Source organism: Helianthus annuus, chromosome 13, assembly GCF_002127325.2.
Source record: "Helianthus annuus cultivar XRQ/B chromosome 13, HanXRQr2.0-SUNRISE, whole genome shotgun sequence".
NCBI classification, from domain to species: Eukaryota; Viridiplantae; Streptophyta; class Magnoliopsida; order Asterales; family Asteraceae; genus Helianthus; species Helianthus annuus.
Genome location: NC_035445.2, coordinates 168,462,604 through 168,484,235, shown reverse-complemented (window position 1 = coordinate 168,484,235; position 21,632 = coordinate 168,462,604). Strand labels below are relative to the sequence as shown.

Sequence of the window (21,632 nt, the reverse complement as noted above, 5' to 3'; positions counted from 1 at the left end):
ATTCCCGTGCTGTGCTGGCTTTGTACATTCCCTTTTAAAGTGGCCCCGTTCACCACAGTTGAAGCACTTAACAGCCTGCTTATCGAACCCATACTTGGTGTCTCGCTTACTTTCCAAGCTGGTTCTGCCAGTACTTTCCATCCAATCCTTTGCTCTTCTCACAGCACTCGCAAAGGCCCACTTGATATCCATCAAGTCCATCTCTTCCTTATCAATCTGCCTGTAATCTTCTTGTGTCAGATTAATGTTTCCAATCTGACCTTCTATCAACCCACAGTACGCGCTCACCACAGTGTTAAGCAGCTCCATGTGTTCCTTGGCTACTTCTACACTGATTTTAGAGAAACTTGACGTGTCGAGCTGAACGGTACTAGACTTTGATGGTTGACCTGCAGATGATGTTCCTCCATAACACGCATATTGTGGTTGTTGAACAGGAGGAGGAGGAGGTGGTTGTATTGGATTTCCATACAGATCTGTGGTTGGAGGCGGCTTCACAGGAACTTGCACTGGATTGCCATACATATCCGTGCTTGTGACAAACGCCGTTTGAAGTGGAGCATGTGAACCGGCTTTTGCAGATGAAGTAGTGGAGGTGCCATAATACATCTCTGGATTCTGTGGCACTGCAACTCGCTTTGCCTTCAACGTTTCTTCCTGATCCTTGTTTTCCAGAAGCTGCACGAAATCGTTGATATTTGTAGTTTTCAACGTTCCGTTGTACTTCAAGATTTCCAGGAAGTTATTCCATTGAGGAGGCAATGCATCAGCAAACTTCTTTACCACCTCTGTTGGAGTCGTTGTGACTTCAAAGTTTGTCAGCTCAGTAAGCAGGTGATAGAAACGGCTTGTCATATCTCCCAAGGACTCCTTATCCATACATGTGAAGCCATCGAATTCTTTCTTCAGTTGATCTCGTCGTAGTTGACGTGTGGCTTCATTACCTACTCCTCTTGTCTTCAATGCATCCCACAGCTTCTTCGTAGTCTTGAAACTGACGAACTGATGATAAATATCCTTGCTCAGTGCTTGAGTAAGAATAGCGTATGCTTTCTTTTCTAAATCATACGTCTTCTTTTGATCCTCAGGAAGATCGGCAAATGTAGCTGTAGAAGAAGCAGCAACCTCGATAGTTTGATCGAATTCCGTAGTAAACCGCAACCATAACTCTGTATTTTGACCAAGAATGTATGTATGAAAGCGATCAACCCATCCCGGATATTCATTAAGATGCATCAACTTTGGAGGCCTGTTCAAACTTCCGGTTTCACTTTCGCTTAGAAGAAGACTTTGAATACTCGGAGTTTGATTTGAAACAAACGCCCATTGACCAGCTTGAGTGGCATTTGTTTGTGAGGATGTAGATACCGGAGATTCGGCCCATGATGGAGATTGACTGGTATTCATGTATTTTCCACTGTCTGGAGCCGGACTTCCCCACCAACTCGGATTCATGATAGATGAGCAAAATAAATGCTAAGTAAGAATGATCCGAAAGATAACACAACCGAAAGATCCTGGTCGAAAGATCTGAAATCACAGAAACTTGTTAACTATAAACAGACCACAATCGAAAGATACAATCTTGTTCGAAGGATCAACAGTATTCGAAAGATTACTGTTGACTCTCGAACAATGATTTCGAAAGATTCAAGAGCTCGAAGGATTCTCCTTTGAAAGATCCTTATCTTTCGAGCTAAATCCTTATCTTTCGAACAACAGATCTCGAAAGATTCACCAATACGATAGATCCTTATCTTTCGGACACTTGTCTTTCGATTAGATTCCTTTCTCGAAGGATATGACTCAGACTCCGAAGGATGGGTCGAAGGATAACAATCTTTCGAACCTTCCTTGATCGACAGATGTCGAAGGATAGTCTTTCGATGTCGAAAGATATCTTTCGAGACCTCTGACACAGACAGATCTGATGTGATAGGTTGGTGAAAAAGGTGATGGGTTGGTGAAGTACTTTCGGCAGAAAGGTATGTTCTGCACACAAATCTTCACCTACTTTTTGACTTTCAAAAATAATGCCCAAAAATGGCAACCTTATCTTCAACACCAGTCACCGGAATTTTTAACCGGAATATGGCCGGAAAATTCAAAATCACTTGAAACAATTTTTCAAGTTACCCAACCCCACTTTAAACACTCCCGGTTAGTTTAGACACGTTTTTACTCAAAGAAAATACAAGAAACCAAGTAAAAACAGGTGCAAAAACCAAGTGTTTCAACACACCAAAACTTGTAAAAACCCGGTTTTAAACAAGGTAAAGAGCGAGGCTCTGATACCACTTGTAGGTCCCTGTTTCGCGGAGGATGACGAACCTAAACCTTGTTATACAAACCTACTAGCGAGTGCGGAATCCAAGCTAGCAAGCAAACCGAGTTAGTAGCAAGTAGAGAAACAAACACACAAGTTCACCGATTAACACAACTTGTATTAATGCAATGAGGGTTCGGTTACAAGCTCAATGTTTACAGAAATGTTCTATAAACTCTCTAAAGTGTGTGTGTGAGTTTGGACAGAATGCTCTCAGCCTGTGTGTGTGTATTCTTTCTGTCTTCTGTCTGTCTACCGAAACTCAACACATGCATGGGTATATATACCCAGCTCAGCAGGTCTGGATCGAAGGATCTGATAGATGGTCCGAAGGATCATCTATCGATCATAGTTCACACGAAAGATCAGCATGGACCTCGAAGGATCATCCTTCGAGGTCTAATGGTCGAACCATGGTCGAACCATATCTTTCGATCACCTCGAAGGATCAGGTGTATCCTTCGAGGCTATCCTTCGATCAGAACATCTTTCAACAGTTGTCCAAGTCAAACTAGGAGGATAGTTGACTTGGTCAACTTACAGACTACCAAGGACATCGTTTATGTACAGACCGAATACAGACAAAGTACAGACACAAGTGCACCAACATTTGTTCCTATTCTTGTTACAAAAACCAACTCGAACCTGTTTGAAAAACCGGTATAATATTAGGAAACTAGAGGTTTAAAAAAGCGAAACAATTTCAACGCGACCCAAACCGATTAGTATATATAGGATCAAATATTTTCTTTCATAACTGGATTACAACCCAACCGATTTTGACTCAAACCGGTTTTAACCAAACAACCTGGCCAAACTGAGCCGGTTTTGCTGAATAAAAAAGAACAAATGTACACCTCTACTATATTCTATAGATGGGACCAGTTGGGCGTAATAACATTCCTTAAATGCAAACCAGTTGGGCTTCCAAGTTCCAACATTAGAACAGTACTGGGCCAGGCCCAAACTAGAAAGAAACCAGGAGCCCAAAATAAATAATTAGGGTGTGACTAAATTGTTACCTGAGGGTGTGAGCAGTGGTTCAATGACCGTCAATGATGCCATTGGCTGTGATGGGTTTAGAAATCCGATAGGATGTGAAGATGGGGGTACGATGTCGTTTATCCTCTGGTGATTGGGTATTCAGGGCAGGAAATCTCTTTACAATGACTGCAGAAGAAACAAGAAGAATGTAAGGGTTGTTTGTTTGAAACAACGACTAGCAATAATTTCCATGTAAGAAATAATTGTTATTTAATTAACAACTACCTTTATTAGTCTTTTATCTTATGTCGATGCAGGGGATATGAGAGATGAGGGGCTAGTAGTGGGAGCCTCTTCTGTTGCACCTTTCTTTCAATTTAGGGCATTCATTATATATTCTCAAATTCAAAAGTGAAGGTAACAGCGTCTCTGCGTCTCTGGTAGATCGTTCAACTTTGGACATTTGTTAAAGGAGAGATGTTGAAGGGATGTGAGGAGTTGGACTCCAGTTTATCAAACACGCATAAGACAAGCCAGTTTACCATATGGAAATTAGAGGGTCTTCAGTATAAAAGTACCCTAAGTCTATTTCGATTTTGGGGATATGAGAGATTCGGGGCCAGTAGTGGGAGCCTCTTCCTTCACACCTTTCTTTCAATTTTGGGCATCCAAAAGGTATTCTTAAACTCAAAAGCGAAGGTAACAACGTCTCTGGTAGATCGTTCACCTTTGGGCAGTTGTAAATGGTGAGATGTTGAAGGGATGTGAGGTGTTGGAGTCCCGTTGAAAGTGATTCTAGTTTATCAAATTTTCCTATGTGCAGACTAGTAAGAGAAGGAGGGAAAAGGTGGGACAATTGACTAAAATTCCTCACATCTGGTTCATTATGTAATGTTAGGTGAACAAGGGAAGCTGGGAAATTCTGATTGCCCCATTCTGAGATGGGCTTTTTCAACCCCCCTACTTCAAGTGTAACCAATTTGGGAGGCCAAAGCCCACGAGGAAAGGAAGCATCAGTCATTGGACATGTTGTGATACGCATATGTTGTAACATGGTGAGATTGGATAGCTGAAGGTCAGGAAATGACTCCAGATTTTCACAATCTTCTATCCACCAACTGATTAGATTTGGTAGCTGCAGGTTGCCAAATGCCTTCATGTTTTTGCAACCTGTTATGCCCAGATGTGCGAGATTTGGCAGCTGGAGGTTAGGAAATGACTCTATGCTTTCACAACCTGATATAAACAACCTGGTGAGATTTGATAGCTCAAAATCAGGAAATGACCCTGTGCTTTTACAACCTTGTATATACAACGAGGTGAGATTTGATAGCTGATGAAGATCAAAAAATAACTCCATGTTTTGACAATAAGTTATTGACAAAGAGGTGAGGTGAGTGGAGTTACTCAATTGATTTATTGATTTCAGATTTTCACATACATGTATAGTAAGTGACTTGAGATTTTCCCCTCCTCCACCTGTTGTTGTTGTTCTTGGGAAGGAGACGTGTCTAACTGAACTACACCATTCGATAACTAATCTCTCAATGCTATTTGGACAACACAAAAGCTCCATACTCTTACATTCCTTTACATCCAAAATCCTAAGAGATGATAGGAGGTTGCTCCCAATGTTATCCTCATCTTCCTCTTTCTCTCCTAAACTCACCAATTTTTTACATTCAGATACCTTCAATTCCTTTAAATATACAAGAACTTTACTTGCCTCTGTATTTGATTCCCACATGTATCTTATTTCATCACAATGTTGTATGCTTAGTTCTTCAACCGCCCCAAGATACTCTATAACACCTCTCCACACCTCATCCGTAAGCCCTAAAATTGATCTTATTTTCAATTTAGTGGTTGATGAGGCTGCTTGAACCAGACTTCTCAGCACACTTTCACAACATTCAATTATTGTTAATACTCTTAGTGAAGGTAATGCTTCAAGTGAGACATCAATCAAATTGGGACATTTTTTTATTTGAAGTTCTCGAAGGCATGGAAACATTACCTCACCATTGGTTGACCATACCTCCCAACTCGACATATCTTCAAACCTTAGAATTTCAAGTGAAGGTAGTCGCCCAAGTGGCGGTATAGATGTACATTTCCTACAAGTGCGTAGCGACACGTGAACCAACCGATTAAAAGACGGATCCCCAACCCAATTTGGAAACTCTATTCCTTCATAACACTCAACCTCAAGCATTTTCAACTTATCATTTCTGGGCTTTAGCTCATTGAGAACCTCTGTCTCAAGTGTTTCACTTCCAGAACCATCATCCCATTTCAACTCTAACTTGCTAATCTCTTTTAAATATAAGTTTGCTTGACGTGCATGTATTGAGCTTTGCACTTTGTTCAAACCCTCGATGGAAATTTCCCCGTGCAAATCCTTTAATCCCTTAAGCTCGGTTATTGCAAAGCCACTGTTTCCTCCAATGATGATCCTAGTGAGAGTCTGTAGGCTTTTCAACTCACCAATTCCCAAAGGCAACTTCTTCAAAAGTGGAGTATTTCTTATGTCAAAATGCCTCGGCCTTTTGAGTTTAAAGAAGCTTTTAGGCAAATTGGTCAGACTTTTACATCCAGAAACTATCAATGTCTGCAAATTATAAAGATTGTCAGGCAACTCTTGAATATTTGTATGAGATAGATTAAGATACCTCAGGTGCTTCAAACTACCAATGGAATTCGGTACCTCACTTATAATAAAACGACTCAAACAAAGAACCCTTAATAACGGTAACTCAGGAAGTAAGTCAGCCAAAATCTTGCTGGATAAGTAAAATTTGTCCCAACTTTGATCCACCCCAACATTTACCGGCAACAATGTTCTCAAACCTTTAGCTCTCTTGAAGTCCTCAAACTTGTGGTAAGCTACATATTTATCACGAATAAATGACATGTGGCGGTACCTTGCTAAATCTTCCGTCGCCATCCGATTGTCATCCCTTGAAAAGAACTCTCCGGCAACAAATGTGGCCAAATCATTCATCAGGTCATGCATCACAAATAACAGTTCCTCATTTGGTGATTGTTGAAAAAATGACCTTGATAACAATTCTTCAAAATATTCATAACCAAGGCGTTCTGGTGAGTGGTGAGTTGGCTGCATTTGATTTGTACAAAAATCCTTCGGCTAGCCACAACAGGACTAACTCTTTTTTGTCAAACAAAAAGTCCTTAGGAAACAAGGAGCAATATGCAAACAACCGCTTCAAATTTGCAGAAAGTTCATGGTAGCTTAACATAAGGGCAGGAAAAATCACCTTCCAATCTGCAGAAAGATCACCAACACTTTTTGAATCCCATATCTTACTATTCAACACCTCATCCCATTTTTCTTCGTCTGTCTGAGTTCTCAATAGCCTACCAATTGCCTTTAAAGCTAAAGGCAAATGACCACACTTTTCCACAATATGCTTGCCCGTTGGTCTGAGTGTTAGGTGTGAATCAAAGTTGTCTACACCCAATGCATGTAAAGCAAATAAAGACAGAGCATCTTCAGATGGCAAAGTCTCAAGATGGTCTAGATTATCAAAACCTAGCATCTTAAGCAATTGCTCCTTGCGAGATGTCATGATTACCTTACTTCCACGAGCCCCTGAATGAAATGGGAGCACTAGGGTTTCCCAATCGTCATAGTTTTCATGCCACACATCATCTAGTACTAGTAGAAACCGTTTTTCCTTAAGTTTTCAATATAAGTGAGAGTAATAATGGTATTAAAATCTCCATTAATAATGATTTATGACACTAACATATATATAAAGTATATTCTTAATATATCAAAATGCTTAAATAGTGAATTTTGTAATTTTATTTAAGCATCCTATATAAAACTATAAAAGTCCATTGTTAGTTAACTTGTAGCGATAATCTCCGTGTATATTCTCCCATACCTGATACAATTTGGGCCTACATGAGCTGAAAACGGGCCATTTGCCTATGATAGATAGTTGTTGTTGGGCTCAAACCAGCAGCCCAAATACAGTACGCATTTTGAAAAACAATCACAGTGGGCCGCTGGCAATTGTTCTTCACATGATCACATCAGGTGCGTGTGTTCGAACCACCACTTTTCCCCAAAATCACGCTCCCAAAAAGTAATTTATGCCTCCGTTTTAGTTGCTTTTTTGATTTCAATCGTTGCCCCCTTTGTGGGTTTGTTTTTTGTTGTAATTTTCTGCTATTTGTGACTAGTGTTTTCTTGTTCGTTTTTTTTTGCCGTTGATTTAGTTACTAGAGCATTTTTTTGTGTTCGGTCCGTAGGGTTTTTTACGCAGATGTGAAATTGGGAATGTATGTTGCGCTCTTGTATGTTTGTTGGTTTTGTTTTTGCTTGTTTTGGAAGGGATTTTAGCTATTGAGTTTGCATGCACACCAGATGTTTGGTTTAATGCCTCAATGAAAGATGCCTCTTTTTGTTGCAATTTTTGAAATGACTGTTTTCAGTGTGTAACTATGTGGCGTTTTGGAGCGGATCTCAGGTTGTTAATTTGTTTAGAACATCAGATGATGGATTTGGGTATTTTGTTCTATTCATATCTAAATCATTGATGTAATTGACACTACCGCATTAGAACTTTATAAGAAAGGGCATAATTTGTTAACCATTGTTTTTTAGTTAGACCTTAGATAATCTGGAATTTGAAGTAAGAAACAAATTCATTTTTTTTAACCATACCACTAAAAAAAGTTAGTTAAGCTGGCTTCTTATTTGAGAACCCATATAAAGAAATTAGCAATTACTCGATAACAAATGGGCTTACATGTATATCTGAATAAATTAGAATATTTCTTGGTCAAAACATTATCCCTTTGACCGGTTTTAACCAACCCGTTTCTGGCCTCCATTGGTGTATAGCCACTTTCTGTTTGTTTAACAAGTGTAATTCAGAAAAATTTTCAGTTATCTAAAGATGAATTTTATATATATATATATATATAAATTCAGTTGTGGGGGTTTGGAGAACATGCATGCTTGCCATTTCACTCTATCTAAGCTTTTATAAGTTAAATATTTTTTTAGTTTATAATTTATGCATCATTTTGATAGGCAATACATTCTTGCTGAACTGAGGGAGCATAAAAACTCTTACACTGACTTTGACTTTTTTCAACTTGTTTTACTGCTTTCATGCTATCGGTTCAATCGACTTCATTTTTTTCTTCATGCCTTAGTGTGTATGTAGCGTCGATTTTTAATAAAATCAGAAAATGGATTGAACATAGCAATAAACAAGTGTAGAAGAACAATTCTTTTGAGCACAAGGTATTAATCAAAATCAAATGTTTCGATACATCATGTAAAACTAGTCACAAATTTTACAGACCATTTCCTAGATATGTTAGGTTGGGTGGCTTGCAAATTTCCTCTGAAGTTTGCACACATAAGTTTAAGCACCGAATTCATACTCAACTGCTTGACACGATAAGCTATGGGGCCAAGTGATAATAAATTCAATGCGGACTCATGTTTTTGTTATCTTGTTAAGCTCTACGGAATTGACAAGTGACAATTACGTCTAACATCCTCTCAACAGACTGTCTTCGTCAAATGATAGGTAATACATGGCATCTCTTCTTCATTAGCGAGACTTCATCAATCTTCACTAGAGGTAACTTGCTTCAGTAAGTTCTTTTAATCTTCATCAGATGGTAACTTGACATCAAAGGCAAGTTCCATTAATTCTTTATTGGTTATAAGTTCCAATCAGACGTGCGTAACTTAGCCCATGAATGCCAAGTGCCATCAGACACAACTTGTAACCGCTCCAAGGGTTCCTTGAAATTAACAGCCTAAAAACAACAAATAAATATCTAGTTAAAAAATCCAGCCGTTTTTTACAAGCAGACGAAATTAATTGAAACTGCTAAAATTGGGGACAACCTTGGCTTCAAAATTGGAGCTCTGGATGACGAAATTGGGTGCCGAGATTTTGGAAAACCCGCCTATAGCATTTGTCCATGCGTGTGACTCGTTGAGACGTTTATGTCCATTACTTATCCCCCATATAACTTCAAACGTACTGAAAGTTAATCCTTTTTTTAGCATGAACCATTTTCCAATCCACTTCCGTGTGTCTAATTGCACCAAATACGAGTATGCTAGATCATGGATCAACTCTGTATCACCATCAATGTGAAGATTAAGCATTTGCACTTTTGTTTTCATTCACCTTGAAAATGAAATAACTTAACTAAACAGAAGTAAAGATCTTCATCTGCACATACGCAAATTCTTGAGCCAAACAAATTCATGTCAAAACTTTTGCTTCGGTCATATGACATAACTTGAAGGTTGACTGTTAAACAAGACCACATAAAATTTTACAAATCAATGGTTCAGTTACATGATCTGAACGGAAAAGGAATGATCAATATGGGTTGTATTTTTACTAACCTGTAAAAACTTAAAGAAGCTTTGTGGATGAAAGCAACAATGTGATGAAACCAACTTTCCGGTTCGAATGCATCAAACTTGACCCTGCCTATTGCATATGGCTGATAAGGTATGGTAATCTCCTTTCTTCACATCATAACCAATAGATACATCATCACCCCGCAAAGCATAAAAATCTGGCGTCTGATGGTATCACTACAAGAAATTACCACTTTTAGCGGCGACACTTTTAGCGGCGACATCTAAAAGGTCGCCGCTAAAAATCTTAATCCGGGACAAGGGATTTACAATTGATCTGGGCCGTTCTTTACTGAACTAATCGAAGGGCTAGGGTTTATCCCTACATAAAACATGTGTAAAAAGGCTCACATCTGTTTTAGCGGCATTTTTCCCTCTTCCCTCCAAGATGAAATCTTCACACACCCCTGGAGGACAACCTTGAATCTGCCGGAGAGCCTCACCACCTTCAATCTGCCATAGCACCTCCATCTCGTCTTGCCTGATTGTCCGACGCCCTTTGAAAACGGTACGAACATTTCAAATTTCTTTGTAATTTCAGTTGTTATGTTAGTAATTTGAGTAGATCTGTTGTTGATTTCATGATGTTTGACTGTTTTTTAGTCAAATACAAGTATGGTTAGGGTTGCAGGTCTTGGTGCGGGTTGGGTTGGGCTTTTTTTCAGAACACAAGGGTTGGGTTAGGCTATTTATACATGGCAGTAGATGTATTTCCAGTAGGTACCTAAGAGAAGTTTAGATTAGGAGAAGTAGAGGTGCACAAATGGGGTTTTTGGCTCAAACTGGTTCAGTTGAAACCTTGTGGGGTTAGCTCAAAGAAAAAGTCAAAACCCGGTTTTTGGTGAAATAGGTTCGGGTTCTGATCTGGCTTTTTAGGGGAAAGGCTCGGGTTGACCGGTTTGAAATCGGGTACTGGTTTGGTTTGGGTTTGACCGGCTTGAAATTGGGTAATGTTTTTTACCGAATCTGCGTGAAAACATAATGTTCATTTGATATATTGACATATTATAAAGAAGACAGTAATGAAATTGGCTAATGTTTTGACCGGTTTGTTTTGTTTTCATTTTTTCAACCTTTCATACTCATAGTCAATTAACCCGAACAAAAGTGATACTTTTTGAAACGTTTTTTTTACCCAGCTCAGTTGCACTCAGAGCTGTTCCAAACCTAGTGTGATTCAATTCCATTTAACATGACATCCAACCCAACCCGACTTGACTAGTCAGTTTTGGCACCACAAAAGACCTCATTGCAATAGACGTAGATGTCACGCTTCGACGACTATATCTTTTCTCATTACATTTGGATCGAATAACTTTTTTTTTGTAACTGGTTTAGGTTCTATCTTTTCGATTTGGTAAAACTTGGGGTACTAAGGGCAATGGACGTTAATTTTTCTGTTAAATCTAGGTAAAATGACCAATATACCCTTTTAAAACCACAAGGACCATCTATATAATTAGAACACTTTTTAGTTACAGGGACTGTTTTTGTAAATTTATTTGATAACCAGATCAACCAGTTGAGTTGGGACTATTTTTGTAAATTTATTATATAATACTTTTAGCGGCGACGATTGAATGTATTAGCGGCGACAAAACTCGCCGCTATTGCCAGAATTCTTTGTAGTGATCATAGCATGTTCATCAAAGTTAGGCCGTATATAATTGATTTCAGAAATTAACATGTAATGATTCCTATATAACTGATACTAGAAATTAAGATTTTTAGATCCGCTTTTAATGTTTAGTATAACTGTAAAAGTCAACGATAGTAACTTTTTGGATGATTATCTAGGCTGTGCGAAAAACAACCGATTTTTTGTGAGATTCCTTTTTTTTTAAACGGCTTGTGAGATTCTTTTAAAGGTCACGTTGGCATTTCACTTATAAGTTGAAGCCTTATTTCGTCTTCTTCTGCGCTGACCTTTACAAGACACACACATATATCAAGTCGTATAGTTATGAATTGAGTAAGAGTAACAAACATAGTTGTCAAAAGCGCAAAAGGCGCGCGCCTAGGCGCTCGGGCGCAGCGAGGCGAGGCTATAGCGCCTGGTGGTAGCTTAGGCGCAAATATGGGCTTTTTTTGTAAAAACGGTGCTCAGGCGCGCGCCCGGAACAAGGCGCAACGAGTAAAAAACGCGGGCTTTTTTCTAGCAGGCGCACTTTTCTGTTTTGATGTTAATTATTTAAAGTTTTTTTTACAGCTGTAAACCCTTCCTTTTTAAAGTTTAAATGTTTTAGTAACCGCAAACGTTTGTATAAGTCCTAGTAACTTTTGGTATCACTACGTGTGTATAACTCCTAAACTTTTGCTACTAACTATTAGTTACATGATCTTAAATGGCATATATAATAGCTTTTTTTTTATTTTATATGTGGAATCTTATTTATTTTTAAAGCATAACATATTTTTTATATTTTTTTCTCTATGTGCGCTTTTCTTAAAAAGCCCACGCTTTTCTTAAAAAGCCCACGCTTTTTTTGCAAGCGAATAAGATGGGAGGGCTTGTTTCAATCCCTTTTGATAGACTCGCGACATATACCCCGGTTGGTGACGCTTGTGATATGTTCAGTCGAGAGGTGGGGATTTATATGTGGGATAACCTTGCATTTGATAGGTACTCTTACACTAATGTTTCTGCTGCTGAAAAGAATGCTATGGAACAACATCTCAGAGTAAATGTTTAGTTTAAGTTATTTTATATGTTCTTGGTTCATGATTCTTTTTTAGTTGACTAACTAAATTTTGTTTAATTTCTAGCGGCGCTTCAATTTTGAGGAAATTGAGCGGGATTGCGAACGTGGTCAGCTTAAGGGTGGCATTCGGTCGGTCTACATGAAGCGATACAGAGACCGGAAGAGTATGGCAAAAAAGGAGTTTATAGAATTAGGAAAGCGACATGATAATTTAGAGACAATAAGGGGCAGTCCCCCCACGGGTATGGGTGTGGAAAATTGGAGGAAGACTATAGACCTTTTCGGTGATCCGAAATATAAAAAAAAGGTGTGAAGTTAACAAAAAAAATCGTGAAAAGCAACTGTTCGCAAACCACGGGGGGTCGGCATCATATAGCAGCTGGTCTTTTAAAAAGGTAATGATTTATACATATAAATGTTTATTCAATATATCATCTAATTTTTAATTTTTGACAGAATGTTGAAGCTTTGGAAACGTACGCTCATGCTCACACTCTACCCGATGGGACCTTTGCCAGCCCGTTGGAAGAGGAGAATTTTGTAAATGTTTATTTAAAGTATAATTCTTAAATATATATATATATATTCACAATAGGATGTCGATTCGTGTTGTTGCTTTCAACAGTAACGAAACGACCAATCCGCACGCTAGTTATTGAGTTCGTTTATATTCATGGGTTGTCTTTCAATTATCTTTGAAAAATACAGAACCTATTAAAGGAAGAATTTAAAAGACAAAGGACCCAAAATAACCCATTCTTGGAAGATGAGGGTGAAATCGGTGAAAGTAGTGCGCCTGCCATTAGTAATGTTCAAGTTTTTGAAAAGGTGTTTGGTGCTCGGCGCGGAATTTATAGGGGACCGGGCGTAAACCTTCTTTATCTTCAGCCTCGAGTGACGTGAGTCCTCATGAGAAGGAGAAGACACGTCCGCAATTTTCAGAGGTAACACTAATTTTTTATTTTTTAAACTTCTATTAATAATGACTTTAGAGTAAATTGCTGTTTTGGCCCCTATAATTTATGATAAGTTGTTAATACCAAATGTTTTTTCAGCTGAGTTTTGACGTGATTTTGATCTGTTCTGATCATGTTTTGAACATCCTGTTTGTTTCGATCTGTTTTTCATAAATTCATATCTGATTCAGGACTGATTTTTGAAAGTTTTAAGTGATTATAGACTATTTCGATGGATTTTGATTAGTTTCGGAGTATCGTTTGAGTATATCGAACTGATTCGTTTGAATTTCAGTGTGATTCCGGGCTAGTTTCTTTGATTCGAACAAAGTTGCAATCATTTCGGATTGATCTGATCACTTAAAGATTGTATGAACGACTGGAAAATTGAAACAAAAACAAAGATTTTTGCTCGTAATAATTTCAGAAAAAATGAAAACAAAATCTGCAATGGATAACAATTTTAAGCGTTTTAAATCGTACGATTGTTTACAAGTGAATCACATAATCTGTTTGAATCATTAACTTCGAGTTTTCAGTTTTCGAACTAGTTAGCTTTAATATCAATCTGAATGGCAGTGTTGATGAAAGAATATAAGGAATTACTAATGAATCTGGTTGTTGATAATCTTTAATGTGTGTTATGTTTTCGAACTTTTGGTTGATTTAGAATTTTTTTGCTGATTACGGACTGATTTTGGTGATTCTCTGATAAATAAACTGATCATTGTAGAACTGTTTCGGTTAAACTGATCTGTTTTAGACAAGTTCGAACTGTTTTACGGCTAATAGATGTTTGTAAATACTTGATGTGTGTAAATACTTGATGTATGTAAATATAGGACACACAATTGTTTGAACAAAACGAACCATTCGAACTCCATACTAGCAGTCTATGCCTTTTAATAATATTAAGCGCTCCGGCAAGGGTTTAAATTGTTAAACTAATAATGTATATCTTATTTTGTAGGAATACTTTGACGAATTGTTTGAAGACCCGAGATTTATGGAACGACTCTACAAAGCTATGGATAAGAAGGAATCAAGAAAAGGCAACGAAAATGACACGGACGAGGAGGGAGAATGATGTATTTTGTATTGAACTTAGGGGTTTCAAAACTTTAACTTAATCAAACAAAATTCTTTTGTTGTCGTTTTATGTTTAAAACTTGGTTTGTTTGAAGAATTGTTTGAATTATTGTTTGTGTATGGAAAATTAAAAGAAACAGCAGGTTTCAGGTTCGGTTATTTTCAAAAACTGGGATTAAGCGAGAAAAAAAAAAGAATTTATTGGTTTTTTTGACTTTTAGCGGCGACATTTGTCGTCGCTATTAATATTTGCTGACGTGTCATATATGGCTTTAGCGACCACAAAAATCGTTGCAAAAACAAAAGTCGTCGCTAAAAAGTTAAAGCAATTAGCGGCGACAAATACTATTAGCGGCGACATGACAAGCATTAGCAACGGTTCGTTAGCGGCGACTCATTAGCGGCGACAAGTCGCCGCTAATACTTTTAGCGGCGACAATTGGAAGTATTAGCGGCGACAAAAGTCGCCGCTATTGCCAGAATTCTTTGTAGTGTATTGTTTCCACCTAAAAGTTTCATCCTAGTAAACAACAGCATATGAAGCTTGCCACATTTATATTATAAGATGTAAAGTTACCAAAAGTGTAATAAAAAAAATTAAAACCTGTGAAATTGTTTTCGTAAAAAAAAAAATTGGCCTATCATTGAAATATTACTTCTTCTATAGAGACGCTAATTATTAATAATAATTAATTTATAACTTTAAGACAAAAAGAACTTTCGGTAGGCTCAACCTGTTACGATATGAGCCTCTGACTCTCCTGTAAGTTATGAGAAATTGCTAAATATCTGAGATAGCATACCACTGGAGCTGCACGATAGTTCCGTTGAAATCTGCATGAAGATACTGCATCTTTTCTAGGCTTTCTTCACTCACACCGTTTGCAAATTCTACAACATTTGTGACATTGTTTTTCATTTTTGTTGTTTCTTCGATTTCTGTTGCAACCTTATCTTGAATCTCAGTAATGTAACAAGAATGTTAAAAAAAACTCAAGAAGCTTGATAGATTTTCTTCTTTCTTTAACTGCAAATTTAAAAATTCAAGGGTCAAACAATACTCTTTGACATTAGTGGCCAAGCCCGTTGCTTTTCAAATTAAATATAACAAGAATGTTAAAATAAAAACAACTTTTTTTTTCCATTAAGATGATGTGGAACCTGTTGCATTTCTATCATAGTTATAAATCCATTTTCAATGAAGAATGGTAACCGATTTGTAAATCAATATAATTTGTTTGACATCAAGAGTCAAACTGTAGTTCATATTTTGTGGATGCGACAATTTTAAGTCATTTATATATAATACAAGGGTTCATGTGGTTATCTCAAATGGATCAAATAGTATTTTGAAAAAGTATACTTAAAATGTGTTATTTGTGTACTTATAAAGTATACACATGCTGTAAAAATCAATTCCAAAAGCATCTTTGAATAGTGAATCCAACCTGGTATATCATGAATACGAATAATCCAGTCAATCTATGCCCGAGATTTACACCATTTTCCTGAAGATTACATTGCCAAAATCTCTCATTCATAGGTTGAGACTTTTCTCTGTTCTCTCATATGTCTCGTTCAACTGTGAATGTTCATCCTTAACAATTTCATGGTTAGAGGGTCCTGCAAGACATAGTTGGATAATATATAAGATATTCGATGTGATTATTCCACTAAATTGAGACTTGGGATCTAAGATAATGAGAAAGATGCTTGATTTATGTGTTTTACAATCATTGAAGAAACTCAATTCAAGAAATTGCAAAAAGGATAACCAAATTGGCCAGGAAAAAAAACAACATATCCATTCAGCCCCCTCTGATTGAACAGATTCTTGAATTTATCAAACCGAAAGTCAAGGTGATATAAATTTAATGAAGTTAACCTTTCAAAAAAAAAAGAAAAGAAAACATCAGAGTAAGACATGATTTCAATCAAAATGTTGTAAAAAAATAGATATTTAATAGTGAAGAAATATTTAAAAAAATCATATTCAGTTGTGTAAACATCCACTTAACCCTTAGAGTTACAATAAACAATGAAAACTGATTTCAACATAATCAGTTTGCTTTCCATATCACTGGTAGGTTTCAATGCAAAAAGGATAATGAAATTGGCTATGAGGAAAATAACATATAATTCAGCCCCCTCTGATGTGAGTAGATTCTTGAATTTATAAAACTGAAAGTCAACTTGATATAAATACTAACTGCATGTCAACCGAAAGTCAACTAGATGTCAATCATATATTGTAAACAAAATAGAAATTTACTAAGTGTAGAAAATATCTGTATCTGTAACAATTTCAGGAATAAAACGAATCTTATTCAGTTGTGTAAAAATGGGGTTCCATCCACTTAACCCTTTGAGAGATATTAAACATGTTAAGATAAACCGAATCTTATTCATTTCCACCATATGCAGCAGTATAGTAGTTTAAACTCATGAACAGTGATTTACTAATTTCAACAAATTATCTTATGGGTATTTACCTCCACTCTATTTGGATTTTGGGGATATGAGAGATTTGGGGCCAGTAGTGGGAGCCTCTTCCTTCACACCTTTCTTCCAATTTTGGGCAATTTTCAATGATTGGGTATTCACGGCAGGAAGTCTGTTTTCAGTGAAACAAGAAGAATGTAAGGTTTGTTTGTTTGTTTGTTTGAAACAACGACTAGCAATAATTTCTATGTAAGAGACAATTGCTATTTAATTAACAACTACCTTTATTAGTCTCTTATATGTCGACGCAGGGGATATGAGAGATGAGGGGCCAGTAGTGGGAGCCTCTTCCTTCACACCTTTCTTTCAATTTTGGGCATCCAACAATTCTCAAATTCAAAAGTGAAGGTAAAAGCATCTCTGGTAGATCTTTCACCTTTGGGCAATTCCAAATTTTAAGATGGTGAAGAGATGTGAGGTGTTGGAGTCCCATTGATAGTGATTCCAGATTATCAAATTCGGATATGTCCAGAGATATAAGAGAAGAAGGGAAAAGGTGGGACAACTGACTAAAATTCCTCACATTGGGTTCACCAAATAACGTTAGGTCAACAAGGGAAGTTGGAAAATTCAGATCCCCCCACTCTGATATGGGCTTCTTCAACCCCCCTATTGCAAGGGAACACAATTTGGGAGGCCAACGCCCACCATAAATGGAAACATCAATACCTGGACACCTTCTGATTTGCAGATCTTTTAACAAGGCGAGATTCTTTAGCTCAGGTAATGACACCAGACGTTCACAATTACTAATTGACAAACTGGTGAGGTTTGATAGCTCAGGTAATGACTCCAGACTTTTACAATTTCTAACTAACAAACTGGTGATATTCGATAGCTCAGGTAATGACACCAGACTTTCACAATAACAAATTGACAAACGGGTGAGGTTTGATAACTGAAGCTCTGGAAGTGACACGATATGTGGGCATTCTATTATCTCCAGGCTGGTGAGGTGAGTGGAGTTACTCAATTCACTGATTGATCTTAGATTTTCCCATTTATCAATATCTAGGGTTTCAAGCATTGGCATGCTTGTGTTGTTGATTTTTCCCTCAAGTTTTTCACATCTGCGTATACTAAGTGATTTGAGCTTATTCCCTCCTTCTTTTGGGAGGTAGACATCTGTAATAACTGAACAATCAACAATTCCCAAACTCTCAATGCTATTTGGACAGCATAAACGCTTTATGCTTCTACAAGAATTTACATACAAACTTCTAAGAGATAACAGGTCGGTGCTGCTCCCAAAATTGCCATCCTCCTCTTTCTCTTCTAAACTTACCAAACCTGAACATCTATGTAAACTCAATTCCTTTAATCTCACAAGAAGCTTACTTGCCTCTGTTTCTGATTCCCACAAGTATTTTATTTCTTTACATCTCCCGATACTTAATCCTTCAACTTCCTTAAGATACCTTATAACTCCTCTCCACACCTCATATGTAAGCCCTGATACATCACTTATTTTCAATTTAGTGACTGATGAAGCTACATGAACCAGACTTCTCAGCACACCATCACCACAACTACCAATTTCAAGAACCTTGAGTGAAGGCAGTGCTTGAAGTGAGACATTAATCAACTGTGGACAATTCTCTACATAAAGCTCTTTAAGGCATGGAAACACTGCTGCTAAACCCTCATTTTTTGTTGACCACCCCTCCCATCCAAACATATCTTCAAATGTTAGAACTTCAAGTGAACGGAAGGCGTTAACATCATTTCCGGTTAACTCCAAACCTATGATTTTAACCTCATCCATGCCTTGAATCTGCAACCTCTTAAGCGAAGGGAGCAACCCGAATGAGGGTAGAGATTTGCATTTTCTACAATCACGTATACACACATTAACCAACTCATGAAAAGAGCGATCACCAACCCAATTTGAAATTTGTGTTCCCCCGTATGACACGACTGAAAGCGTTTTCAATGTATCACTATTAGGTTTCAGCTCATTGAGAACTTCCTCTTCAAGTGTATCCATTCGTGAGCCATCAAACACATCAACCCATTGCAGCTCTAATCCAGTAATCTTTTTTAGAGATAAGTCCGCCTCCCGTGCATGCTTTGCGCTTTGCACTTTGTGCAATCCCTCAATGGAAACTTTCCCATTGAGATTTGTTAATCCCTTGAGCTCATTTATTGCAAAACCATCATCTCCATCAATGATGATCTTGGTGAGAGTCTGAAGGCTTTCCAACTCACCAATCCCCATTGGCAGCTTCTCCAAAAGCGGAGTATCCCTTATATCAAGATGTCGCAACTTTTTAAGCTTCGAGAAGCTTTCAGGCAACTTAGTCAGACTTCCGCAATCAGAAACAATCAATGTTTGTAGATTATAAAGGTTGCCAATGTTCTCCGGTAACACTTCGATCCTAGTTCCAGATAAATTAAGATACCGCAAGTGCTTCAAACTACCGATGAACTCTGGTACCTCAGTTATTTGAAAACGACTCAAAGAAAGAACCCTTAATAATGTTAAGCTAGGAAGTAAGTCAACCAAAATCTTATTAGATAAGAAAAAGTAGCTCCAACCTTTATCTACACCGAGAGATACTGCTAAAAATGTTCTCAAGCTTTTGGCTCCTTTGAATGCCTCAAACTTTTGGTAACCTACATACTCATCGCGAGTAAATGACATATGGCGATACTTTGCCAAAGCTTCTGTCTTTGTCTTCATATGATTGTCAAACCTTAGAAAACATTCTCCGGCAACAAAAGTGGCCAAGTCATTCATCAGATCATGCATGATAAACAATGATTCATCATTAGGTGCATGTTGGAAAAATGACCTTGATAATAAAATTTCAAAATATTCACGGCCCAAACGTTCCGGTGACTTGGATGGGTTCAGAAACCCTTCTGCCATCCACAACGATACCAACCCCGCCTTGTCAAACAAAAAGTCTTTGGGGAACAAGGAACAGTATGCAAACAACTGCTTCAAATCTGCAGAAAGTTCATGGTAACTTATTCTAAGTGCCGGAACAATCTTTCACTATTTTCCACATCTTTACCATTTTCAGTGGCATTACCAATTTCTACATCCCATATCTCGCTATTCAATACCTCATCCCAGTCTTCTCTATCTGTTTTCGTCCTTAAAAGCCTTCCAATTGCCTTTAAAGCCAAAGGCAAACAACCACACTTTTTCACAATACCTTCACCTTGCGGTTTAAGTGTCGTGTGTGAGTCGAAGTTATCTACCCCCAATGCATTTACTGCAAATAAACGCAATGCATCTTCACTCGACAAACTCTTGAGACGGTCTACATTATGAAAACCTATCTGTTTGAGCAATTGCCCCTTACGAGTTGTCATGATTATCCTACTTCCAGGAGCACATGATAGAAATGGGCGAACTAGGTTTTCCCAATCCCCATAGTTTTCACTCCACACATCATCAACTACTAGTAGAAATCGTTTTTCCTTAAATTGCTCAGTGAGAGCCTTTTGAAGCTGATTTAGATCTTTAAATTTATTGTTTTCTTTAGTCACATCTTGAAGGATAGCATCAGTTATCTTGAAAATATCAAAATCATCTGAAACACAAACCCATGCCTTGGGTTCAAAGTGATCCTGCACCTTTGGATCATTATACAAAAGTCTAGCTAGAGTGGTTTTTCCAACCCCACCCATACCAACTATAGGTATGACGCTAAAGTTATCCTGAGACGACCCATCATCCCCCAACAACTTTTTAAGCAATTGCTCTTTCTCAACTTCTCTTCCGACAACATCGCGTTCTGGCAAAGAGGTTTCGCTTCTTCTACTAGTATTTCTTGGCTTCTCATCAATCTTAAGCAAACCTAGATCCGTTTTTCGTTTTTCTAGATTTTCTAAGTCTCTGTTAATCCTATCTAACTTGGGAGACAGCCTATGAGTTAGTGAGAAATTTGTGCAGCATGATGGGATGAGCTTTCTTACCTTGCTGGTGGATGCTGCAGGTTCCTGCTGCAGGGTGAGCTCACGACGCATAGCTTCAGTCGCCACGTCGTCGAGTACGTCGTCGATATCGTAAGCCAAATGTTGGAGAGCATTCAGCCATTCTTTGACAGATTTATGGGTAACCTCCTTCTGAGAGGCATCTTGAAGTAGATCTTGGATTCTGGAGAGTGTCTTCTTCAACTCCTTGAGCTCGTTGTGAATACCCTGAGCACGAGCAATTCGCTTGAAGGCTTCATCGGTCATCTTCTTAACAAGGACTTTGAGGAGTTCATTTGCAAGAGTTTCAGCCATGGTTAACAGTGAAATGGGAATGAGGGTAGTTGGTCTGAAGATGAAGAGAGGAGTGTAGATAAGATAAGATATGAGTGGAGTGCGTAGAATGAATGAACGAAGGTAGTCATGGTTTTATAGTCAGTAAAATTAATATGGGTGACAAGAGGAGTTGGGATAAGATATGAGTGGACTGAAAGAACGATTCTGTTCATGGTCTTATCTACAATGGTCTTGGTCAACATTGTTCTCTAGCATATTCCATTAATATATTTTTGTAACATTTATGAATTAAATGGCTAAGTTGCCAACACTCATTTACATTTATTAGTAAAAACTAAAAAGGGTATATTTGTATAACGGAATCGGCATGTTTCCGGTTTAATAAACACGTCGTGCTTGTGTTTGATGTTATGATA

At 37.8% G+C, this 21,632-nt stretch overlaps 5 protein-coding genes and 1 long non-coding RNA gene across 6 annotated transcripts; 1 reads left to right on the top strand and 5 right to left on the bottom strand.

Moving 5' to 3' along the window:
* Positions 1–3,848: 3,848 nt before the first annotated feature.
* On the bottom strand, positions 3,849–6,314 carry LOC110930189 (putative disease resistance protein At3g14460). The gene is made up of 2 exons (XM_022173428.1): positions 4,627–6,314; positions 3,849–4,560 (listed from the first exon to the last, which is right to left on the bottom strand). The coding sequence occupies exons 1-2, from the start codon at positions 6,312–6,314 to the stop codon at positions 3,849–3,851; spliced, it is 2,400 nt and encodes a 799-aa protein (XP_022029120.1).
* A 79-nt stretch (positions 6,315–6,393) lies between these two features.
* On the bottom strand, positions 6,394–8,176 carry LOC110930179 (putative disease resistance RPP13-like protein 1). Its single transcript, XM_022173418.1, has 2 exons — positions 8,072–8,176; positions 6,394–7,008 (listed from the first exon to the last, which is right to left on the bottom strand). The coding sequence occupies exons 1-2, from the start codon at positions 8,174–8,176 to the stop codon at positions 6,394–6,396; spliced, it is 720 nt and encodes a 239-aa protein (XP_022029110.1).
* A 753-nt stretch (positions 8,177–8,929) lies between these two features.
* Positions 8,930–9,624, bottom strand: LOC118485543. Its single transcript, XM_035981746.1, has 2 exons — positions 9,213–9,624; positions 8,930–9,121 (listed from the first exon to the last, which is right to left on the bottom strand). The coding sequence occupies exons 1-2, from the start codon at positions 9,495–9,497 to the stop codon at positions 9,023–9,025; spliced, it is 384 nt and encodes a 127-aa protein (XP_035837639.1). The 5' UTR covers positions 9,498–9,624; the 3' UTR covers positions 8,930–9,022.
* A 2,609-nt stretch (positions 9,625–12,233) lies between these two features.
* LOC118485544 lies at positions 12,234–14,566 on the top strand. Its single transcript, XR_004876585.1, has 5 exons — positions 12,234–12,424; positions 12,510–12,840; positions 12,902–12,985; positions 13,154–13,389; positions 14,372–14,566. It is a non-coding gene; the product is annotated as an uncharacterized LOC118485544 (long non-coding RNA).
* A 2,661-nt stretch (positions 14,567–17,227) lies between these two features.
* LOC110930170 (putative disease resistance protein At3g14460) lies at positions 17,228–19,864 on the bottom strand. Its single transcript, XM_022173410.2, has one exon. It carries the CDS (start codon positions 19,862–19,864, stop codon positions 17,228–17,230), a length of 2,637 nt encoding a protein of 878 aa, XP_022029102.1.
* A 101-nt stretch (positions 19,865–19,965) lies between these two features.
* LOC110930165 (putative disease resistance RPP13-like protein 1) lies at positions 19,966–21,310 on the bottom strand. Its single transcript, XM_022173401.2, has one exon. It carries the CDS (start codon positions 21,232–21,234, stop codon positions 19,966–19,968), a length of 1,269 nt encoding a protein of 422 aa, XP_022029093.1. The 5' UTR covers positions 21,235–21,310.
* Between the last annotated feature and the right edge of the window lie 322 nt (positions 21,311–21,632).

Coding starts and splice junctions, on each gene's coding strand:
- LOC110930189 (XM_022173428.1), bottom strand. CDS start 6,314: ATGAATGATTTGGCCACATTTGTTGCCGGAGAGTTCTTTTCAAGGGAT. Junction 4,561..4,626: donor CAGCTATCAAATCTCACCTC/GTTGTATATACA, acceptor AAATCTCACCAG/GTTGTTTATATCAGGTTGTG.
- LOC110930179 (XM_022173418.1), bottom strand. CDS start 8,176: ATGGAGGCCAGAAACGGGTTGGTTAAAACCGGTCAAAGGGATAATGTT. Junction 7,009..8,071: donor GTAAGCCCATTTGTTATCGA/GTAATTGCTAAT, acceptor TGAAAACTTAAG/GAAAAACGGTTTCTACTAGT.
- LOC118485543 (XM_035981746.1), bottom strand. CDS start 9,497: ATGAAAACAAAAGTGCAAATGCTTAATCTTCACATTGATGGTGATACA. Junction 9,122..9,212: donor GCTCCAATTTTGAAGCCAAG/GTTGTCCCCAAT, acceptor TGTTGTTTTTAG/GCTGTTAATTTCAAGGAACC.
- LOC110930170 (XM_022173410.2), bottom strand. CDS start 19,864: ATGGCAGAAGGGTTTCTGAACCCATCCAAGTCACCGGAACGTTTGGGC.
- LOC110930165 (XM_022173401.2), bottom strand. CDS start 21,234: ATGGCTGAAACTCTTGCAAATGAACTCCTCAAAGTCCTTGTTAAGAAG.